This window comes from Chrysochloris asiatica, unplaced genomic scaffold (genome assembly GCF_000296735.1).
Source record: "Chrysochloris asiatica unplaced genomic scaffold, ChrAsi1.0 scaffold00007, whole genome shotgun sequence".
Classification (NCBI taxonomy): Eukaryota; Metazoa; Chordata; class Mammalia; order Afrosoricida; family Chrysochloridae; genus Chrysochloris; species Chrysochloris asiatica.
The window spans coordinates 30,363,334-30,383,067 of record NW_006408525.1 but is presented as its reverse complement, the minus strand read 5'-3'; the positions used below and the strand labels follow the sequence as shown (position 1 = coordinate 30,383,067).

Sequence of the window (19,734 nt, the reverse complement as noted above, 5' to 3'; positions counted from 1 at the left end):
ATAATCTACTGGGTAATGTGATTTAGATTAACAACATTTTAAAAGAATTTTTGTGTTTGGTTTTTGTTAATGGATTGGTGTTTCTTTCCTAACCACTACCATGTGAATACTTCATCAGAGTTTTTATTTTGGTATCCCTGGATAAAGATAGCAAAAATTTCATCTTTGAAAGAGGTCAGGTTAGATTCAAGGATACTTGAATAACATTGGTTTCACTCTACCAACATTATTACTTATGTGTTAATAATGAAATTTAAAACTTGGCATCAGTACTTAACAATTAAATGGAATTTGATTGGTTTTCTGACATGATTTCCTCTTTTAAGGTTAGAAACGAATACAAATATAAAAAATGATACTAAATATTTTCAACAAAGTAATTTATTTTTTACCTGACAGACTAAATTCAGTACAATATTTGTTTTCATAACAACCAACATGTCTTATGTCAAACTTAACCACTTTCTATGCAGTGACTGACTGATGGGGTGATCTATTTTATTTGGCTACCCTCAGTATAATTCATTTGGGTAGTTTTAAGGCATATCAGTGATCAAAATGTTTATTCCCTACAGTTTCTCCTGCATTTTCAATCAGTTTCTTCCGCACATCATCTAAAGAAAATTTATGTGGTGTGATTACACTCTCTTTTTTTAATACCAGGATTTCTAAAGCGAAGAAAAACACCAACATTTAAAATATCAGTGTTTCTAGTCACGTATAGTTAAATTTCATCAGTACATTATATTATAGTTCAACTCATGCTAGAATTGTTAAAACCCAAGATCTTCTGAGTCACATAATAACATTTCATATTCATGAATAAATTATTCAGGTTCCAGACAAAGATAATAAGTGATGAGCAACAGAAAATGTCAAGCTTTGAAGAGCTCTTTTTAAAAATACAGAAGAAAACTAATGAACACAACTATACAAAATATACACTAACCAATTGCAAACTAAACTAGTTAAAGATTAACCTTAAAAAAAATACATTTTAGAACTTCCTGATACCCTAATAAAAGGCAGCAAACTAAGGGTTTTAAAACAATTGTCATTATTTTAGATTGCATTGAGTCTAAAAGATCCAGATGAAGGAAATGTTTGTTTTGATTCAATTAAAATATTTTACAATTGGAAATATTTAATAATTGATAGTATAATTAAGTTTTAAACAATATACACAAATGATTTGAACAGGTTTTATATTCAGTAACTTGCATGGTTTTTACAATGGCACTTTTATCACTAATTGAGGAGAATCAGATGCATTTCCCTCCATATATTTAGGCACTAAGGTTTCAAATTTATAAATATGGTAGTATTTTAAATATTAAATTTTTACATGAATATTGGGTTTGTCCTCGTCTTCCTTTGTTTCCTAGGTATTATCCAGTTTTGTAAGGAAAACACTTTTATTTCACAATCAAAACTTGTCCTGGTTTCTAGACTGTAGCCATAATTGGGTTACAGTCACTTAACCCTTCATTATTTGGAATTATACTTACTAAGGCAGACCTAAATGAAACATCTTCTAAAAGAATTTCACATATGCGTTTACCTGCACTGCAGAACAGGTTTGAGCAATATATTAGCTGTTAGGAAATAATTAATTTACTTAAACTTGTTATCGTTGACTATTTGGAATATCTAGAGTAGTCAATTTTACCTTTGTTCACTTTAAACTACATCTGATTCATTCAAAATAGAAGATTTTAAAACAGAAGATAGACTTCATTAAGGTATTAACTTTAAATCTGAAAGACAATTAATGTATTGAAATTTCCAAGTTTGACAAGTTCATTAAAATTACTATGTCTTGATACATTGACTTATTAGCTTTTACTCATCTTTCTGCTGGCATTTCCTTAATGTTTGTTTACTTCACCTCTCTGATTCACTGGATTACTACTATTTGTGCTTTCATGAACTTTATCTTCACAGTTTATTATATCCTGCAAAGCCTTTTCCACATCTGCTTGGCCAGCTGTACTGGCTGTTTTGGGCAAGGTCATCTGCAGTGCACACCATAAAGTAGTGCGTGCTTTCCGAGTCGCCAAACACATTTCTTTAATTGCTGAAGCAAGAGCAAAAACATCTGTAAAAAAAAATTGTTTAGGGTTAGTTCACATTAGATTAACATTCAAGAATCTGAATTCTTTAAAGAAAATTTTTACATATTTAGAATTTTATTGTGGTAAAATGTATGTAACAAAACAGTATCATTGTAATCTTTTTTTTAATGCACAATTCAATGACATTAATTGCACTGAACATGTTAGGCAAACATCACCAGCACACATTCCCATATATTTTTCACTATTCTCAACTCAGTACAGCCCCTGGTAAATACTGAAACACTTTTGTCTTTATGCTTTTGCCTATTCTACACATTTTCATATTAGTGAGACGGTAACAATATTTGTTCATTTGTGTGCCTGACTTAGTCACTTAGGATAATGTCTTCAAGAACCCCTTAATTCTTAGAGAGCCCTGTTGCTTCTAAGCGATCAAATACTGTTATTTTAATAAATGATAGTTATTGATAGAGCTAATCATAATACAAGTTTAATTATTTTATTTCTTACATGCATGACAATGACTATGCTTGAATAGAACACTAAAGCTTTGTCTTACGTTAGTTATAATTTAATAGATAAAATTAACAAATATGTTGGGACTATATGTTTAAATTATTTGCCATTTTATTCATTTGCTAAGGGTAAATTTTAGAAACCCAACCTTTTAAATCTCAGAATCTAATTTTACTAACAAAGGTAATTATGTTGCATTGGCAAAAAAATTATGCGTTAATATGTGTACCTCTGTCATCTTGGCACCTAGGAACTCCTTGCCTTTGTCGATTTGAAGCATTTACAATTTCATCCTTTCTACGTGACTGTACAATGTGAATGGACTCCAAGTGTCTATCAAGAGCAGTAGAGATATTGGCATGAAGGGGAGAGCTTCGAAGACGTTCCATTTTGCCTAGTAAAGTCACAACCTGAAGGAAACATTTTAAATTTTGGTAAGGCATGTCGCCACAGTGCCCTGCCACTAACATAAGTAACAGCAAATCTCAATGAAGCAGGGTAGTGATGAGAACAACATTCATTCAATAAATATTTAAATGCTTACTGTGTCTTGACACTATGCAAGGGGAAGGAAAGATGGAATGTCAGTATATCTCTATATATTCTACAGTCTTTCAGGTTGTTGATGATTAAGAATAAGCAACAATGAAAAAAACGTTTCAACAATGTCTAATATTATTTTTGGAAAATAAGAGAATAGCCAGCAGATTATTAGCAGTTACTGTAATCTAGAAAGAAAAAAAAAGAGCTAAAAGGGAGAAGCCCCCAGATTGATTGTGTCCTCAGCAAATCCTTAAATCTTTCTGAGTCTCTCTTTATGAGACTTTCTGCAAAGATTTACAGCCTTGGAAACGCAATACAGGGTTGTTATGAGTTGGAACCACCTTGACGGCACTTAACAGCAACAACAATGGAAGATTTAAGGAATTCAGAAAATACTGATTTATAATTATCTTGGAAAGAAATAAATCCCGTAATTGTTAAAATTGCTATAAGTAGTCTTTCAACCCTCTGGGGGTAAGCTTTGAAAAAAAAGACTGGATATGCAACTACGCCTAACTTACCAACATGGTTAGGTTCCAAAGATCATGTCATTATGTAACAATCACCATTATGCAAAAATGGAGAATGATCAATCAGATCACAAAATGGAGAATAACTACATCAAAACATAACTGTCATAATGATGCCAAATTGTACCATTACATAACTGCCAAGTCACTGAGCATCATGGCCCAGCCAAGTTGACATAACCTTGACCATCACAAGCATACTCACTTGCCACCCTCAGTGCTCATTACTGCCAGATGTCTGTCATTAATGCACACATAGCTGGATAGTAGATGTTTTTCTATTGTCATAAATGTGAAATATCTGATGACAAGATAAGTGATAAGTGAGGAGGTGTATTTATTTGATCAATAAGGGGAAGAAGTTTTATAAGCTGCTGTTGCTGTTAAGTACTGTCAAGTTGGTTCTGATCCATACTGACCCTGTATAGAGTTTTCCAAGGAGCAGCTGGTGAGCTTGAACCACTGAGCTTGTGGTTCAAACCGACTTTGCAGTCCAGCACATTAGCCGGCAGCGCCACAACAGAATGGATTTTGGAAGTTTTATAAGCTAGACATTTCAAATTTCAAACTTGGTAGGTATATAAAAAGAACGCTTCAAGTAATTAGGATGTTGAACATCAAATAAATACAATAATTGACATTAGAAGGTAAATGATTTAACAATTTGCAAAACTTGGTGTTCAATAACTTGAGAAAGCAGTAAAACACTCAAAGCTAAAGGCACCTGAATGAATTCTCTAATCTTACACTCATTAAGTTTTTTTGCCCATGGAGAAAACTGAAGTGTATAAGTATTCTCCCAACTGTACACCAAATCCTCGGCAGAAACAAAACAACAAAAGAAAAACATCACATGCAAAAACTACAGTGAACTAATTACATGCTTTAAAAATCAGAGAATCACTTTACATAACTGATAAATATAAAGAAAGTAATTTGGACAAGTGATCTTTAATGAACTTTAAAAAGATTTTTTGTAGAATTCTACAAAATAGCAAACTAGAAAAGAGGGCACCCAAAAATATTTTTACCCTTTGTGTATTACTGAAATAATGTTAAGTATAGATAAATTTTATAACAGTTATACACATAACCTAAATTAAAGGATAAGTATAGCTATAAAAAGTTAATTTCTTAATACTACCATTTTGAACCTTTTATATATTGCTAGAAATGTGTTGTTAACTGAGATAAAGGAATTCTAATTGACAGTTTTAAGAAATAATTGAAAAAGATGTTAACATGTTAGTATTTGAAAATAAAAAATTTATAGCTGTCAAGTAGAGTCCCACTCATAATAACCCAAATAGGATAGTATAGAACTGCCGTGGTGGATATCTAAGGCATTACAGGAACAAACTACATCTTTTTCACATAGAGCAGCTGATAGGTTTGAACCTCCAACCTTTAGGCTAAAAGGTTAGCAGCTGAGTGCTTAACCACTGCACCACCAGTGATCCTGGTATTTAAATATGTTAAGTGCCGTTGAGTCAGTTCTGACTCATAATGACCCTGTATGGGGTTTCCAAGAAGCAGCTGTTGGGTTTCAACTGCTGACCTCTTAGTTCAAACCAACCGTGCGGTCCAGTGTTCATCCTGCAGCACCATATACCATGGATAAATTCAACAGCAAGGTTGACAATTCAAACCCACCAGTCACGCTGAGGGAGAAAGATGAAGCTGTCTGCTCCCATAAAGATTTACAATCTTGGAAGTCCTGAGGAACTGCTTTCTACTTTGTCCTATCGAGTTGTTGTGAGTGAGAATCGACTTGATGGAAGTGGGTTTTTGAGTTCAATTCCATTTTAGATTTACAAATTTGATAAAAGAATTTCAACTGACAAGGCTGAAAGGCAAAATTTATCTTTTTTCCAGTGAAATAGTTCATATCTATATTTTAAAGACAGCAAGTAATAAATCGGTGCTCAATAAGATAAACAAATATTTGATTTTTCTAATTCCTAAAATGGCTTTTATTCAATTATAGAAATAACAGGTTTAAAGTGCATGCTTTTTCCTAGGTATCTATAAAATTTTATTTGGAAAATAGTGTACTTTTTTTTTTTTAAGTAAAAAAAACAAATTAGTGTATCCTATTCTAGTAAACTTACTTAAAAAATTCTGCAATTAAAAATGAGTTAAAAGAAATAATCATTAGTTATATTACAAAATGGCATCAGGATTCTTTACATTTTATTTGAAGGTGATATACAGTAAAACTTGTTAAAGCTGAAACTAGTATAAGGCAGAAATCTACCAGAGTAAGAATCTTTTCCACTAATAGACATAAAAAAGTAAGACTGCACCCTCTTGAAAGTGGAAAACTTTCCAGACTTGGTAAAACAAGGCAGTTCAGTGGGATTCTGGCTCTCACAGGTTTCACTTATTATTTTTCTAAAACAGCTTTTTTGTGAAATTATGTAGTTTGCCCATAAACAGAGATATGTTTGTAACTAAATATGAAACTTTCCCTAAAGAAGTATTTAAAGTGGATTTTGCTTTTAAAAAAATAATCTTGAAGATTAGCTCCACTGCCAATTTGGGCTTGAAAGGGGAACCATTTAAACTAAAGCTACTTTTAAAATGTTATTATGTGCCATCTAGTCAGTTCTGACTCATAATGACCCTGTTATAGGGTTTCCGAGGAGTGGCTGGTGAGCTTGAACTGCTGACCTTGCTGTTCAAACAGACCTTACAGTCCAGCACATTAACCCAGAATGCCACACCAGGACTCCACTTTTTTGGGAGTGGATTGGGGCTATTTTCCCATTTCTAACTAAGTATTTGAAGTCCTGGTATGATGCTATAGGATAAGCATGGACCACAAGGTTGGTTTGAACCACAAGGTGGGCAGTTCAAACTCACCACTCACTCCTCAGAAACCCTATACAGGGTCACTATGAGTCAGAACCAACTCAACAGTAGTTAAACAACATCGAGAGCTATAACTTGCTAAAGTGTTTAAAATTTTTATCAAGCAATTTAAAAATCCACTATTGGATGTTTGTACAGCTTACTCTGGCTTGTTCTCGAAGTTCATCCACGATTAAGCGATCAACTCTAGATGGATTAGAGGTCAGCCTTGGAATTGGAGTATTGTTTGTACTGGATACTTTTTTCCCTGGGTAATTCTTGGCAAGGGCCAATTCAGTCTGTAAGAATTATATAAATTTTAGATGATGAATTTTTAACATATGCTTTAATAGTGACTAATATTTCTCACTTGCCTAAGAAATTAGATGAAAATATAACTTAAAAATTGTTTTGGTATCAATAAGACAACAAATAAAAATCATAGTAACATAGTATTTCAAACAAACTAACCTTTTAATACTAAAAAATTCAAAGAAATAAAATTTTAGCTTATTAAGGAAAAAGTCTTTCACAGGCAAAATAAACTTTAAAAAATTAGAACATAAACAATAATTTTTAAGAAACCTCAAGCTTTTTAGTCATTTAAGTCACCTAGTTAATACCTTATAGCCTTAGACTTAATGCTGCATATTATAGAAGACTATAGCTTAGAAATGAGGCAAATATCGAAATAACCCATTGCCATTCATTCCAACTCATAGCTACCCTGTAAGGACAGAATAGAACTGCCCAGAGGGTTCCAAGACTAAATCTTTTCAGAAGCAAACTGCCACAGCTTTATCAGTCTTCATTTTGAACTGTTGACCTTTCAGTTAGCAGCTAAGGTCTTTAACCATTATGCCACCAGGGATAAATATTAAGCTAGGCAGAGAGAATGTATTAAATTATTCCTGTATGGATAGCTTTGTGTTACCTTCTTTCTCTCCTTTTCTAGTGCTCTCCACTGTTCATAGCACTCTTCTAGACGAATATGAAGTTCACTGGCTGGTCCACTACGGGTTTTAATTGGTCTTTGAAATCCAAAAGTTGGCACGAAACCAGAAAAGGAATTATCACCATACATCATATCATTAAAATAAGGGTATAAATGGCTTAAGTCATCATAAGAAAACAAATCATAGGAATCCAACAGTGGAACAACAGAATGGCCAAATGGGTGGGTAGATCTTAGAGGAAACCCATTTGAACCAAGTTGTTGAAAACTCTGATTATGTCTTAAATCTCCCATCATGTAATTATTAGAAAAGCATGATGCCTGTGTGCGATTCACACGGCTATTAATATTACTGTCTCCACCTCCTTGTCTGTGGCTATTAAAATGACCCTGTAACTCCAAGAGGTCTTGATATGTGTTTTGAGATAAGCCATCTATATGCTTTGGACCTTCCTCAGGATCATAATGTCCACTCTGGGGCTTAGCTTGAAAATTATGTTTGTTCACATTTTCAATGATCCCATATTGCTGAGCTGAGTAATTATCACAAAATCCATTTGGCTGCTTTATTTTCTTATCAGTAACCGATTCAAAGAGATTTTCTTCTCCAGTCTTTGTCAGTCCTTCCAAGTGATTAACAGATTGAATTCTTTCTGCACCATTGTAACTGAAATCAAAACTAGAAAATGCTGAAGGGTTTTCTTGGCAATACTTTTGAAATAAATTGCTATTTGGGGTTAAATTTGTAGATGATAGTTGGGGGAAATCTGAATGGTTAGAACCTTTTGAAGCAGCATTTAAATGAGTATTTAATTTCATCAGGTTACCTTGATTTCGATAAGGAATAAGTGTGTTATTTTTCATTTGCACATTCATCCAAGTTGGTCTGTTTAAGTTGATACCTCCTGAAGACATTGCTGCATTTGATATCAAATTCACTGATTTAAAATACTCAGAATTTGGGGGATCAGGTTTAGCAAACTGCTGCTTTTCTGTGACATTTACAAAATCATTATTAGCTTGACAAGCTGTATGAGATTTCAGTCCATATTCTGATTTTAAGCCAAAATCAGCAGTGAATGCTGCTTCCTTTGCAAACTGCTTTTCTGTCAAATGTGGTGTAGCTTTGGGAAATGTGAAGTTCTGCTGGTCAGGTATTGTCTCCTCCATTTTTTTCTGATTTGCTGGTTTGACCTGAAATAACTTTGTATAGGTGTCTGCTTCTACAGTTGGTGTTTCAGGTGTGCCATTGGCTAGTTTTTTATTATCTTGGACACTAAAATTTGAACATTTATTAAGTTTAGCCTTATTAGGATGAACATATTCTTGGTATCTACAATAATCTGCACTTTCATTGTATCTATTAAGTTGGGAAAGAAACATTTCTGCCTTTTTTTGTTGTAATGGTGCTTCAAGACCTTTAGCACATACTTTTTCTCTCCCATAAGGGTAAGTATCAACTCCTGATTCTTTCATAATGTCAGACAGACCAGTTTGTGGTGTAAAACAGTTTTTGATAAATGGATATTCTTGGACTGTTGTTTTAGCTGTATCATTTGTCTGAATATTGTAACAGCTGGAGTGATCACTTCGTGAGGGGAACACCCATTGTTCTTCAAGGTCTAAACCAGTAAATCCATGATAAAGTTCATCTACTTTTTGTTGTGGTGTGAGATTATTATTATGGAGGTACTGCTTTTCCACTGCTGACACGGAGTCACCACTATAAAAAGCTTGCTGAGAGATGGCTGTATCTATTGGCCTTTTGGTTTCTGGTAAGAGGTCATGGTGGTCTGCAAATCTGCTTGTGTTCATTGGCCAAACTGACTTTAAATTGGAGGAGCAGGTCCTGGAACAAGTAAATATATTAATATTACAACTTAGATTTTAAAGACTATTTCCTCAGTGAGGAAAACAGGAAAGCTTTCAAATACATTTGTCTTGCACCACACTTTATCATTCTCTAATCCTTTCCAATTTTGTCTTTTAAGTTCTCATTACTGCCAGATAATTCTCTATCACTTGAAATGTGTTAAATGCTATATAAATATACATTTAAGTCTTAATAGGCCTTCACTATACTTTCCCAAAAGGCATTAACTAAGGCTTCACACTGGTGACTTTATGGTCGTAGATGAATTGTTTACTTATAGTAAGCAGAGAACAAAGTAAGTTTTTCTTTGATTAGGTTATTATATAAAAGTAGGGTCAACCACAATTTTTTAATAAAAAAGATATGTTCTGTTTAAACTATTTTTGAAATTAAAATATTTTAATTAGTTACATGTGTGTTACATACTTCCCTGTTTATGAAATATGACAATTGGATAGTATGGCTTCTACACACAAATAAAACAATTAAAGCATATTTAAAAATTTTTTTATGAATAGAATCCATATGTATTTGTATATAGCAATAATGACAGTTTTATTCTTTGGGATCTATGTATAAAAGCTTTTTGGAATTTAGACTCTTTAAGCCAACCGTTAACACATGAACTCATGGGAAACAGCTCTGAATTATGCAAGAATAATTTTCCAAATGAAAACTCTTAATAGTGACTGAAACCTTAGACTGATTATAGCAAGTATTTCAGCAAAATCAAGCCCTTAGAAATAAATATTTGAATTAAGAAGTCATTGCAAATGGTCCTCCATTAAATAAAAATAAAACCTAGTAAGCTATAGAGACAGAACTCACACTTGGGTACAAAAGGTTTCCTTTTGGGGTGGTGAAAATGTTTTAGAACTAGATGAGGGTGTGACTCCAGAGGGTGTGACTCCACAAAATTTTGAATGTACTAAATGCCACTGAATTATTTATAGTGGTTAATTTTATGTCATTAATTTCACTTCAATTTTTAGAAATTTAATAAACAGTAATATATATGTATATATGAATTTTAAAACTTACAATATTACTATAAAATGTATATACTAACCCCTCAGCAAAATATGGCTGTGACTTATCTTGTTCTTCCAAAATGTTAGACACAAGTCCATATAAGTCTGTTTCACTGCCATAGTCATTTCTTTCCGTTTGAATCCTAAAATTAAATGAATACCAATTGTAAATTATTTTATTCACACTGAAATATATTGATTTTATTTCCAGACTCATTCTACCATATTTGGATTGAATCTACACCTCTATTTCAACTAAAGAAGAGATACGAAACTCAAGAATACGTTCTGTTTTGGCATGGTGTTTATTCTACATAACTACTTCTCTTCTATTTCAAGTCATTCGAAATGTATGCTTATCTTTTATTTCTCTGTAAGTACTATTCATTGTAGCTGACCAAGATGCAAAGCTCTGACCTATAATGTCGCAGACACAGTTGGTACCATGGCTGTTCCTGAAAGCAGGTCTGGTTCTATTACCGTATCCTTCAATACCTGCTCAGTTTCTTCATTTGTGATTTAAAAACCCTTTGAGCCTGCTTCTCTACACTAATATTAGACAAAAAAGTGAAATGCTGCATGGTCATGTAGGTACTATAGCAATACTACAGTTCCTTAAATACAAGTATAACAGATTTAGGGTACTAAATTCTTGCCAAAGTAGTGCCTAGAGTTCCATGAATTCAACATCCTACCTAGTGACTAGTATTGTTTAAATAATATAAAATGTAAAAACCACAAGGGCCACAAGGAGACGAAAATTTGGTACTTTGCCTCCTATAGTTTTTAGATAATTTCTATCCAGAATTAATATATTTTAAATTGTACCTTATTTTCCAACAATTCAGTATTAAGGCATTTAAAAAGAATACCTTATATCTGTCTAACTCAAACATTTAATTGATCTTCATAACATAGGAACGGCAGGCAGTAGCAATCATATAGTTATTATTTATTGAGTGATCAAACATAGGGCATATAAAAAAACTTGTACTGTGCAATACATGTGACTTGCCAAACTTTACTATATACTTGCTGACCAAATGGTCTACCTCCAAGTCGAATGCTTTGTACACTGTATCTTGTTGTTTAATAAATATTTTACTATGAAATTTCAAAAATATAATTTGTTAATGTTCATCTAAAAAAGTCAATGTGATGTACACTAAACTCTTAAAAGTTATCTGGGGGATATAGAATTATATAGTAATTATGGAGTCCTGGTGTGGCACTGTAGGATAAGCACTGTACTAAAAGGTTGGTTTGAACCACAACAAGGTCAGTGGCTCAAACTTACCAACTGCTCCTTGGAAACCTTATATAGGGTCGCCATGAGTTGGAATGGACTCAATGGCACTTAACAAAAGCAACAACAATATAATCTTTGTAGGAGCCCTGGTGGTATAGTGGGATATAAGTTGGGCTGCTAAACTCAAGTTCAGCAGTTTGAATCTACCAGCTACTCCACAGGAGAAAGAAGGGACTTTCTGCTGCTTCTTTATAACCTCAGAAACCCTATACATGGTCCCTGTGAGTCAGAATTGACTCAATGGCATATAACAGCATGCAGTTTTCCCAATAAAATATTACATAATTTACCAGGATTTTAAAAAATTTAACATTTTTTAAATTAGTAAGACTTCACCAAATAACTCTAGTCCCTGCCAAAAGACATATCAGCTGATATAAAAATTTCCCATTTAATTAAAAGCAGATGTCACTCCCTTAGGCTTCTTGCAATAGGAGCCTATATCCTATGCTTCCTTTTTTATAACCCTCACTATACTTGCCTGACACATCATCATCTTCATCAGTATCATCACTATAAGATCTATGAAAGGATAGTATTTGCTGTGCTAACTCCATTAGTCCTGGTAGGAGGGCATCTGCCATAGAGTTTAGGTTAGTTTTCTGTTTGTTGTATACTTGTGAAGGAAAAAATGATTGAACATTTGGAATTGGATGAAAAATAAATCTAGATATAACATTCAGTTATTATTAGAGGAACTTAACATTTGTTCACTAAGCATTCCCTCTAATAAAAAGTAATAAACTAAAAATAATATATACAAAATAAATGTCCAATTTAGGATTTCCTAAAATTTGATAAAAATAATAATGCCACATTTAAATGCTAATACAAGTATAGGGAACAAAGCACTAATAATGTTCCTGGGTTTCTATTTAATGAGACTTAAACAACACCTAATTTAGCTTGAGAAGTCAATTTATTAATTTACCTGTTCTTGACATTGATCTGAGAATTGGAAGCTTGTTTAATATCATCTCCATAAGTAGACCATGGTGCATAGAAAAGTGAAGAATCTACAGAACTTGAATATTCTGTTGCAGAAGAAAGTGGAGTATAGGTCTGCCTTGGGTCTACATTATCTTCACTCTAAAATTGTATAAGAAGTATTTGTCTATCAAACACCTCAAAGCTTCATTTATTACAGAATAGTAACAAAATAAGAAATGACAGTAAATAATACAAAATGTAAAGGTTAGGAGACTTACATTCAAATCTAGATTTTGGCTTACTCTATATCAAGGGTTGACAAATTTTTTCTGTAAAGAGCCAGGTAATTTTAGGCTTTGCAGGCCATTAAAGTCTCCTCCAAAACAACCATAGATATTAATGGATGTGGTATGTTTCAGTAAAACTTTATTTATAAAAACAAACATCAGGAAGATTTGACCCCTGGGTAATTTGTTGTTTGCTGGCCCATGGTATAAAATATCTAAAATGATTTAATTTTTCATTTTGTGAGATTAGCATTATGTAGATAATAACTTATTTTTAATAAATAACATACTAAACTTAGCCTTAATGCTCCCAATTTATGGAAGAAAAAAGTTAATGTATATTTATATACATTTTATAATTTTCAAAGAAATTCCATATTATTGCATTCAATTTCAATCTGTGATGTAGGTATTACATCTATTTTAAAAATAAGGAAACTTAAAAAAAAAAACAAGGAAACTGAGACCACAAGTTACAGGGACAATAAAGTTACAAAACAACCCAAATCTCAAGGCTTTCTTATTCCTAGTCTAGGGGCTTTCTTACACAAGCATATTTTTTGTGTATGTTGCTTCTATAATGAATTTTGAGTAAACAAGATATAAAATTTTAATGTTAAGGTTTTAATAAATTTGTAAAAGCCTACCTCTTCCAAAAGAGATGGAGACATAGTAGTAAAAATAATTTTAAATACATTAAAAAGTGAAAATTTAACAAACAAAAAACAGATCAAACTAATTTACAAATTGTTTATTCTAGGAAATTCTTCCTTTAAGAAGCTCGAAATCAACTGAAATTAAATCTAAGTAAATTTTAGTAGGGATGTAACATAGAAGAGTGGAACACTGGTCTTGGGAATGAATAGACTTTGGTTCCAGTTGAGTTATGTCACTTGGGCACAAATCAAGCTCTCTTGAGCCTCAACTTTCAGTCTGTGCAGTGGTCATACTATACAAAATAAAAACTTAAAGGCATCAATATTGATGGCATTGACTGGTAGGGGTAAATAATTGAAATGAAAATTATTTAAATGGAATCCTGGTGTGGCGCTGTGAGTTAATGAGCCAGACTGCAAAGCCTTTTGAACTACAAGGTCGGTGGTTAAGCTCATCAGTTGCTCCTTGGAAACCCTATGCAGGGTCGCTATGGGTCGGAACCGACTCGACGGCAGTTAACAACAACAACAATGTAAACCGATGCTTTGTTGTTGTTGTTAAGTGCTGTCGAGTCCGTTCCTACCCATAGCGACCCTGTACAGGGTTTCCGAGGGTGTAAATCTTTAGGTAGGGCAAAATCATAACATGCGAAGATATTGTTAAAGACAGAGAATAAAGGAGCAAAGTATTTCACCTTCAAATGACCAAAAGTATATTTCTACTGGTTTGCATAAATGTATGAAGGCAAAAATTTTTATGTCTTAATGAGTCCTGGTGTGGCGCTATACGATAGGCACTTGACCTCAAGGTCGCTATGAGTCGGAATCGATTCGACGGCATTTAATAACAACAGCAACAAATATTGAGGGGGGCATGGTGGCTCTGTAGAATAAGCACTAGACTGTGAACCACAAGCTCAGCAGTTCGAGTTCACCAGTCACTCATCGGTGGAAAGATGAAGCTTTCTGTTCCAGTAAAGATTTACAGCCCCAGAAACCTTACACAGGGCTGCTCTGAGTCGGGCCGACTGGATGGCACTTCACAACAACAATAACTACGGGGGTTTCTCACATGTCTGGCCCGCTGTGATGCTGTGAACAAGATGGAAACAGGCTTGAATGAAAACGGAAAACCTCATTTCTTAATTAAATGAATGTCCACACCAAGCATGGATTCTGCCCACTCGACATTTTTGTGTGTCTGGTGCTACCCGGGACCTGGCGCAAAGCTACGAGAAGTCGCGTGGTGTGGACTAAGCACGGGCTGCGTGGGTCCCGCACCTGCGCTTTGTAGCAGTCATAGAAGGACGTGGCCCCCGTCATCACGACGCTGTTGAACACGTCCGTTAGCCTGCTGCTGGTGTCGGCGCTGAGGTTCCAGCAGCGATTGGCCCCTCCACGGAACGCCACTTTGGGCTGCACAGAGAGAGGAAACGGAGAACGTCAGCAGCCCCGGCCACAACGGCGGACAACGGCCGCCACCCGCCCGTCCCCACCGCCGTCGGGCCGCTTCCGAGTCGGGACGGCGCTCTGGGCGCAAGCCAGCCTCTTTCCCCTGGTGGCTTTGAACTGTTGGTCTTGCGGTTAGCAGCGCAACGTCTAAACCCACAGCGCCACCAGGGCACCTGCCTCAGCTGCGATTCCCAACTGTCTCAAAAAACGCGCGCATGGGAAGAGCTCCTCGCCTCCCGGTGCCCACCCGCTGCCCTGCTGTCGGTCACCGTCCCAGCGCTGTCCGACGTCCGACGAGGCAGAAGCGGCCCCGCGGCCCCCGCCCGCCCAGTCGGGCTCCTCACGGGCGCTCTGCCCTCGCCGGCGGGCCGCGGACTCCTCACAGAGCCGCTCCGCGCCGTCGCCGACCTCCAAACCCAGCCGCCACCGGCCCCGACGGTCCCCACCGTTACCTCACATCCCTCCCTCAGGCCTTGGGGTGAGGGAGCGGCCATGGCATTTCTGCCTCTCACCTCCATGGGGCCCCCAGCCCCTCCTGGACTAGGTGCAGCTCCTGGGGTCTGGGGGTGAGAGGAGCGTCGAGGCCCGGCTCCCTCAGCCCACACCCCACAGCCTCCGCAGCCGCCCCTGGCGCTGCCTGGAGCCGGTCTGTGGGTGGGGGGCTGGAGCGGGGAAGGAGGGCGGGGGCAGAGGCCGTTACATTGCCCACCCCCTGGGCTCACGACCCGGCACGCGACAGGGCACCGGCCCGCCCCGCCCCGCCTCATTTCCTCCTGTGAAGTCCGCCCTCCGCTTCGCACACCCCTCATTGGCCCGCTGCCCAGCCAATGGGCGACTGCCTCCAGGCCAGTGAATCACCCCCATCTCCAGGACAAGGTTGAGAGCGAGCTGTTAGTTGACCTCGCTCTCCCTCAACTTCTGAACTTTTCCCGCTCAAAGTAATCATGCTCAGGATTGGCCCTGACTGGAAAGCACTAGCCCAGTGATTGGCTGACAGGCCATCACAAGGGCGGGGCGTGGTAGGGGAAGGAGGAGGGGCCTACCCAGTAGACGTGAGGGAGGTGATCGGAAGATTTGAAAAGTCCCTCAGCAACCGCCTGAAGAACCTAATTTGAATCTCCTAGCACACTGTGCCAACATCTCATTGTGACCCTTTGGTACACCCCTAACTCTCAGAATCATTTGACGCCACCCCCAAAATAAATCGGCCCAATGCCTGTTTATGGAGGATGAAAAGTCGCTTATAGGATAGGGTGTCGTGAGGAGACGCCCTTCTGAGGGAGAACCACTCTTTTCTTCTAGGCCCCAGCCTTCTGTGGGGGTGTTAATGCAGCTCTTGAATAAAGTTAACTCTGACTGTTATTTACGCTTAAAGAAGCTGTTCCGGCACTTGACAATTCATTTACGTCAGCAACCTGATTTGGGGGTCTGACTGTCTCAGAGAAATGCAAACTTTTGTCCCCTGATAATACTAAAGCACGCAGAGAAAACTGCGTTTAAATATTGAAGAGTATAAAAATAAGCACCTTTGTTGTTGCTGAGTGCCGTCAAGTTGGTTCTGACTCTTAGTGACCCTGTTCAGGGTTTCCGAGGAGCAGCTGGTGGATTTGAACTGCTGACCTTGTGGTTCAAAGTCCAGGGCTGACAAGAGGAATGCGGGACCGTATCTAGAGAAGCAGCAACACCAGAGATGGAGGCAGAGATGAAGACATGGAGCGAGAGCAGCTAAGGACTCTAGACTCATGGAAAGAAGAGGGACTGGGTGCTGGCGGCCAGGAGACAGGCTTGCAGAATGTACCCTTTGATTGTTTAAATGATTATATATTTGGGTATTTTTGTGTACATCCCCCCCCATACAACAACAACAACAAAACAAACAGAGGGAATGGAAGCAAATATTGTTGAATGATGACGTACGGAGGAGATTGTAATCATTGCAATGAAACGATGAGTGTAAAACCGATGTTCTCCCATGGAAACTAGCACTCAATTCACAATTAAAAAACAGTCCAGTGCTGATCCTACAGCCTCGCACCAGGAGTCCTAAGCACCTTTGTTATTGTTCAGTGCCTTCGAGTCCTTTCATAGCGACCCTATATAGGGTTTCCAAGGAGTGGCTGGTGAGTTTGAACCGCCGATCTTGTAGATCAAAGCGACCTTGTGGTCCTGTGTATTATCCCGCAGCGCCACACCAGGACTCCTAAGTCCTTTAGGGTGTTTATATATAAAATTTAAGACTGAAAAACTATAAATAAGGGTACAACTGGATGTACTCAGACAGGCGAGGAATTCTATTGACTCATACTGCCCGGATGGTTTTAAAATAGATCTCTGCTGTGAGTTATGAAAACTAACCAGGGAATGTGGCTGTACCAATCCTAAGTACATTTCTGTGCATCATCCCTAAAGTTGCGGATGTGACACTCATTTCTCAGTTGCATTGGGAACCAACTAGCTTGTATTGGTCTGTTTTGTAACTGCGTTGAACACAAGTGATTACATTAGGTAGCAAAGGGAACATTTTATTTGTGGAGTCGAGCAAGCATTTAACATGTACTTCGTCCTTTCAACTTTACATTTATTTTTTTGGAAGGTCTCATTTTGAACGTGTGTGTCTGACTCTGAAGCACATGGAATGGCCATGAATCAGCACCTATTCCAAAGCAATTGGTTTGGTTTTTGGTTTGTCGAGGGTGGGGTGGGATTGATTTTGCAGTTGTACACAAAGATGTTTAGGAGCCTCCGTGGCACAAAGGGCGCTATGAGTCGAAATCAATTCTAAGGAAGTGAGGTTTTGTTGTTGTTGTTTTTGGTGGCTCAAGGGCAATTCGAACCCACCGGCAGCTCTAGAGGAGAACGACCTGGTGATTTGCTTCCAGAAGAGATCACACACCACATACAAACCCATTACTGAGTCAGTTCTGACTCATAACGATCCTACAGGACAGAGTAGAACCGCCCCTTAGGGTTTCCAAGACTGTAAATCTTTAAGGAAACAGATAACTGCCACATCTTTCTGTCCCAAGCGGTAGTTGGCAGCCAAACTATTTAAGCACTGTGCCACCAAGGTCCCTGCCGCAAAGATTCCAAACAAAACCAAACGGCCATAGAGCGGCTTCCGACTCATAGCGACCTTGTATAGGATTTCTGAGGCTTAAGTCTTTAAAGGAAGGAGCTCTGGTAGCGTAGTGGTTATGAATTGGGCTGCTAACCTCAAAGTCAGCAGTTCGAAACTACCAGCTGTTCCTCAGGAGAAAGAGGAGGCTTTTTGCTCCTGTTAAAATTGACTTTGGAACGGGCTTCACAGCTCAACAGCATCACCCAGTCTTTAAAGGAGCAGTCAGCTTCTTATTCCTGCAGAACTGCTGGTGGATTTGAACTGCTGACCTTTTGGTTAGGAGTGCAGTACTTATCCTACGGCGCCATCAGGGTTCCTTATTTTAAAGATTGTTGTTGTCATTGTTGTTAAGTGCTGTTGAGTCGGTTCCAACCCATAGCCATCCTGTATAGGGTTTCCAAGGAACAGCTGGTGGGTTAAAAACCCTATGAGACAGTTCTATTCAGTCACAAGGTGTCGCTATGAGTCCAAATAGACTCCATGGCACGGAACAATACCCCAAAGATATTTACAAACCTCACATTAAAGTGAGGAGTTGGAAATACTCAAATCATTGTTTCTACTCTGTCTTCATCTAAATTTAAAATTTGGGATGAAATGCTGACCTTATTTCTTCATTTAATGTTTCTATATAGGAACAACAATAAAAAATGTTTTACCATTATTCTCATTTCAGTAACCATCTTGATCTAATTCAGAACGGTGGTGCACTAAGGGAATTAACTTGTCCTCCCCTCCCCTCCCCCGCCCCACTTCTATTTGGGGAATACTGTTTAAGTGAATCAAAATTTATGATAAGGTTTTTTTCATCTTTAAGATATTTAAAAACATTCTTCAATAGACCTGAGAAGAGTTTAAACCTATTGCATTCTGAAAATTTCTTGTAGAAGGCAGACTTTTTCCTCCAAAATATATTCAAAGGTTAACTTCTCTTTTTTGCAGCTCAAGAAAATATTGTACAATGTGGTATTCTTCAGATACACGAAAGAGGCCTATTTTGTACTTTTACAGATATTTAAACATTTCCTTTTGTTGCAAAATTAAATGATCAGTTTCATTAAAAAAAAAAAAAAAAAACAAGGGCAGTTTGCCCTGTGGAATGTTTTGAGTGATAAAACAAATGGGATTTCATTATTCTCTTAAGAAAACTTTGAATTCAAATAAAGCACTTACTTTTGAAAATTCATGTGGATGTAGAGGCACAACCTAAATGCCAGAGAGGGAGAGTGCCATGTAATTCCAATTAAATTGCTTCAGGACTGTTAAACCAGAGGGCTTCAAAAATTTTGTAGAAAAATGGAATTAATAGATAATGCAATTTTTCCATGAACTTTTTGAAACCCCCTCACATACCTTCAACTGTGTTAAATGAATTGTCATTCCAGTTGTCTAATGACTACAACCCTATTACGTTTCAAAGCCTGCAATTCTTCATAGGCTTCTCTCCGTTGAGGAGACTGCACAGCCACCATTATATTTAAGGGACTACATACCTTCTAAAATTAACTAGGTTACCAGATATGGTGTTGAAACTGTAATGGCTTGTTGGAAGCCTTACAAAATGCTCTTTATTAGAAAGGTTGGAAATTATTCTCTTTTTGTA

At 37.1% G+C, this 19,734-nt stretch overlaps 1 protein-coding gene across 1 annotated transcript; it reads right to left on the bottom strand.

Moving 5' to 3' along the window:
• Nucleotides 1–1,868: 1,868 nt before the first annotated feature.
• Nucleotides 1,869–14,971, bottom strand: LOC102814875 (chromosome unknown open reading frame, human C17orf104). Its single transcript, XM_006832744.1, has 7 exons — nucleotides 14,843–14,971; nucleotides 12,620–12,777; nucleotides 10,418–10,522; nucleotides 7,455–9,324; nucleotides 6,685–6,819; nucleotides 2,824–3,004; nucleotides 1,869–2,098 (listed from the first exon to the last, which is right to left on the bottom strand). The coding sequence occupies exons 1-7, from the start codon at nucleotides 14,882–14,884 to the stop codon at nucleotides 1,869–1,871; spliced, it is 2,721 nt and encodes a 906-aa protein (XP_006832807.1). The 5' UTR covers nucleotides 14,885–14,971.
• Nucleotides 14,972–19,734: the final 4,763 nt, after the last annotated feature.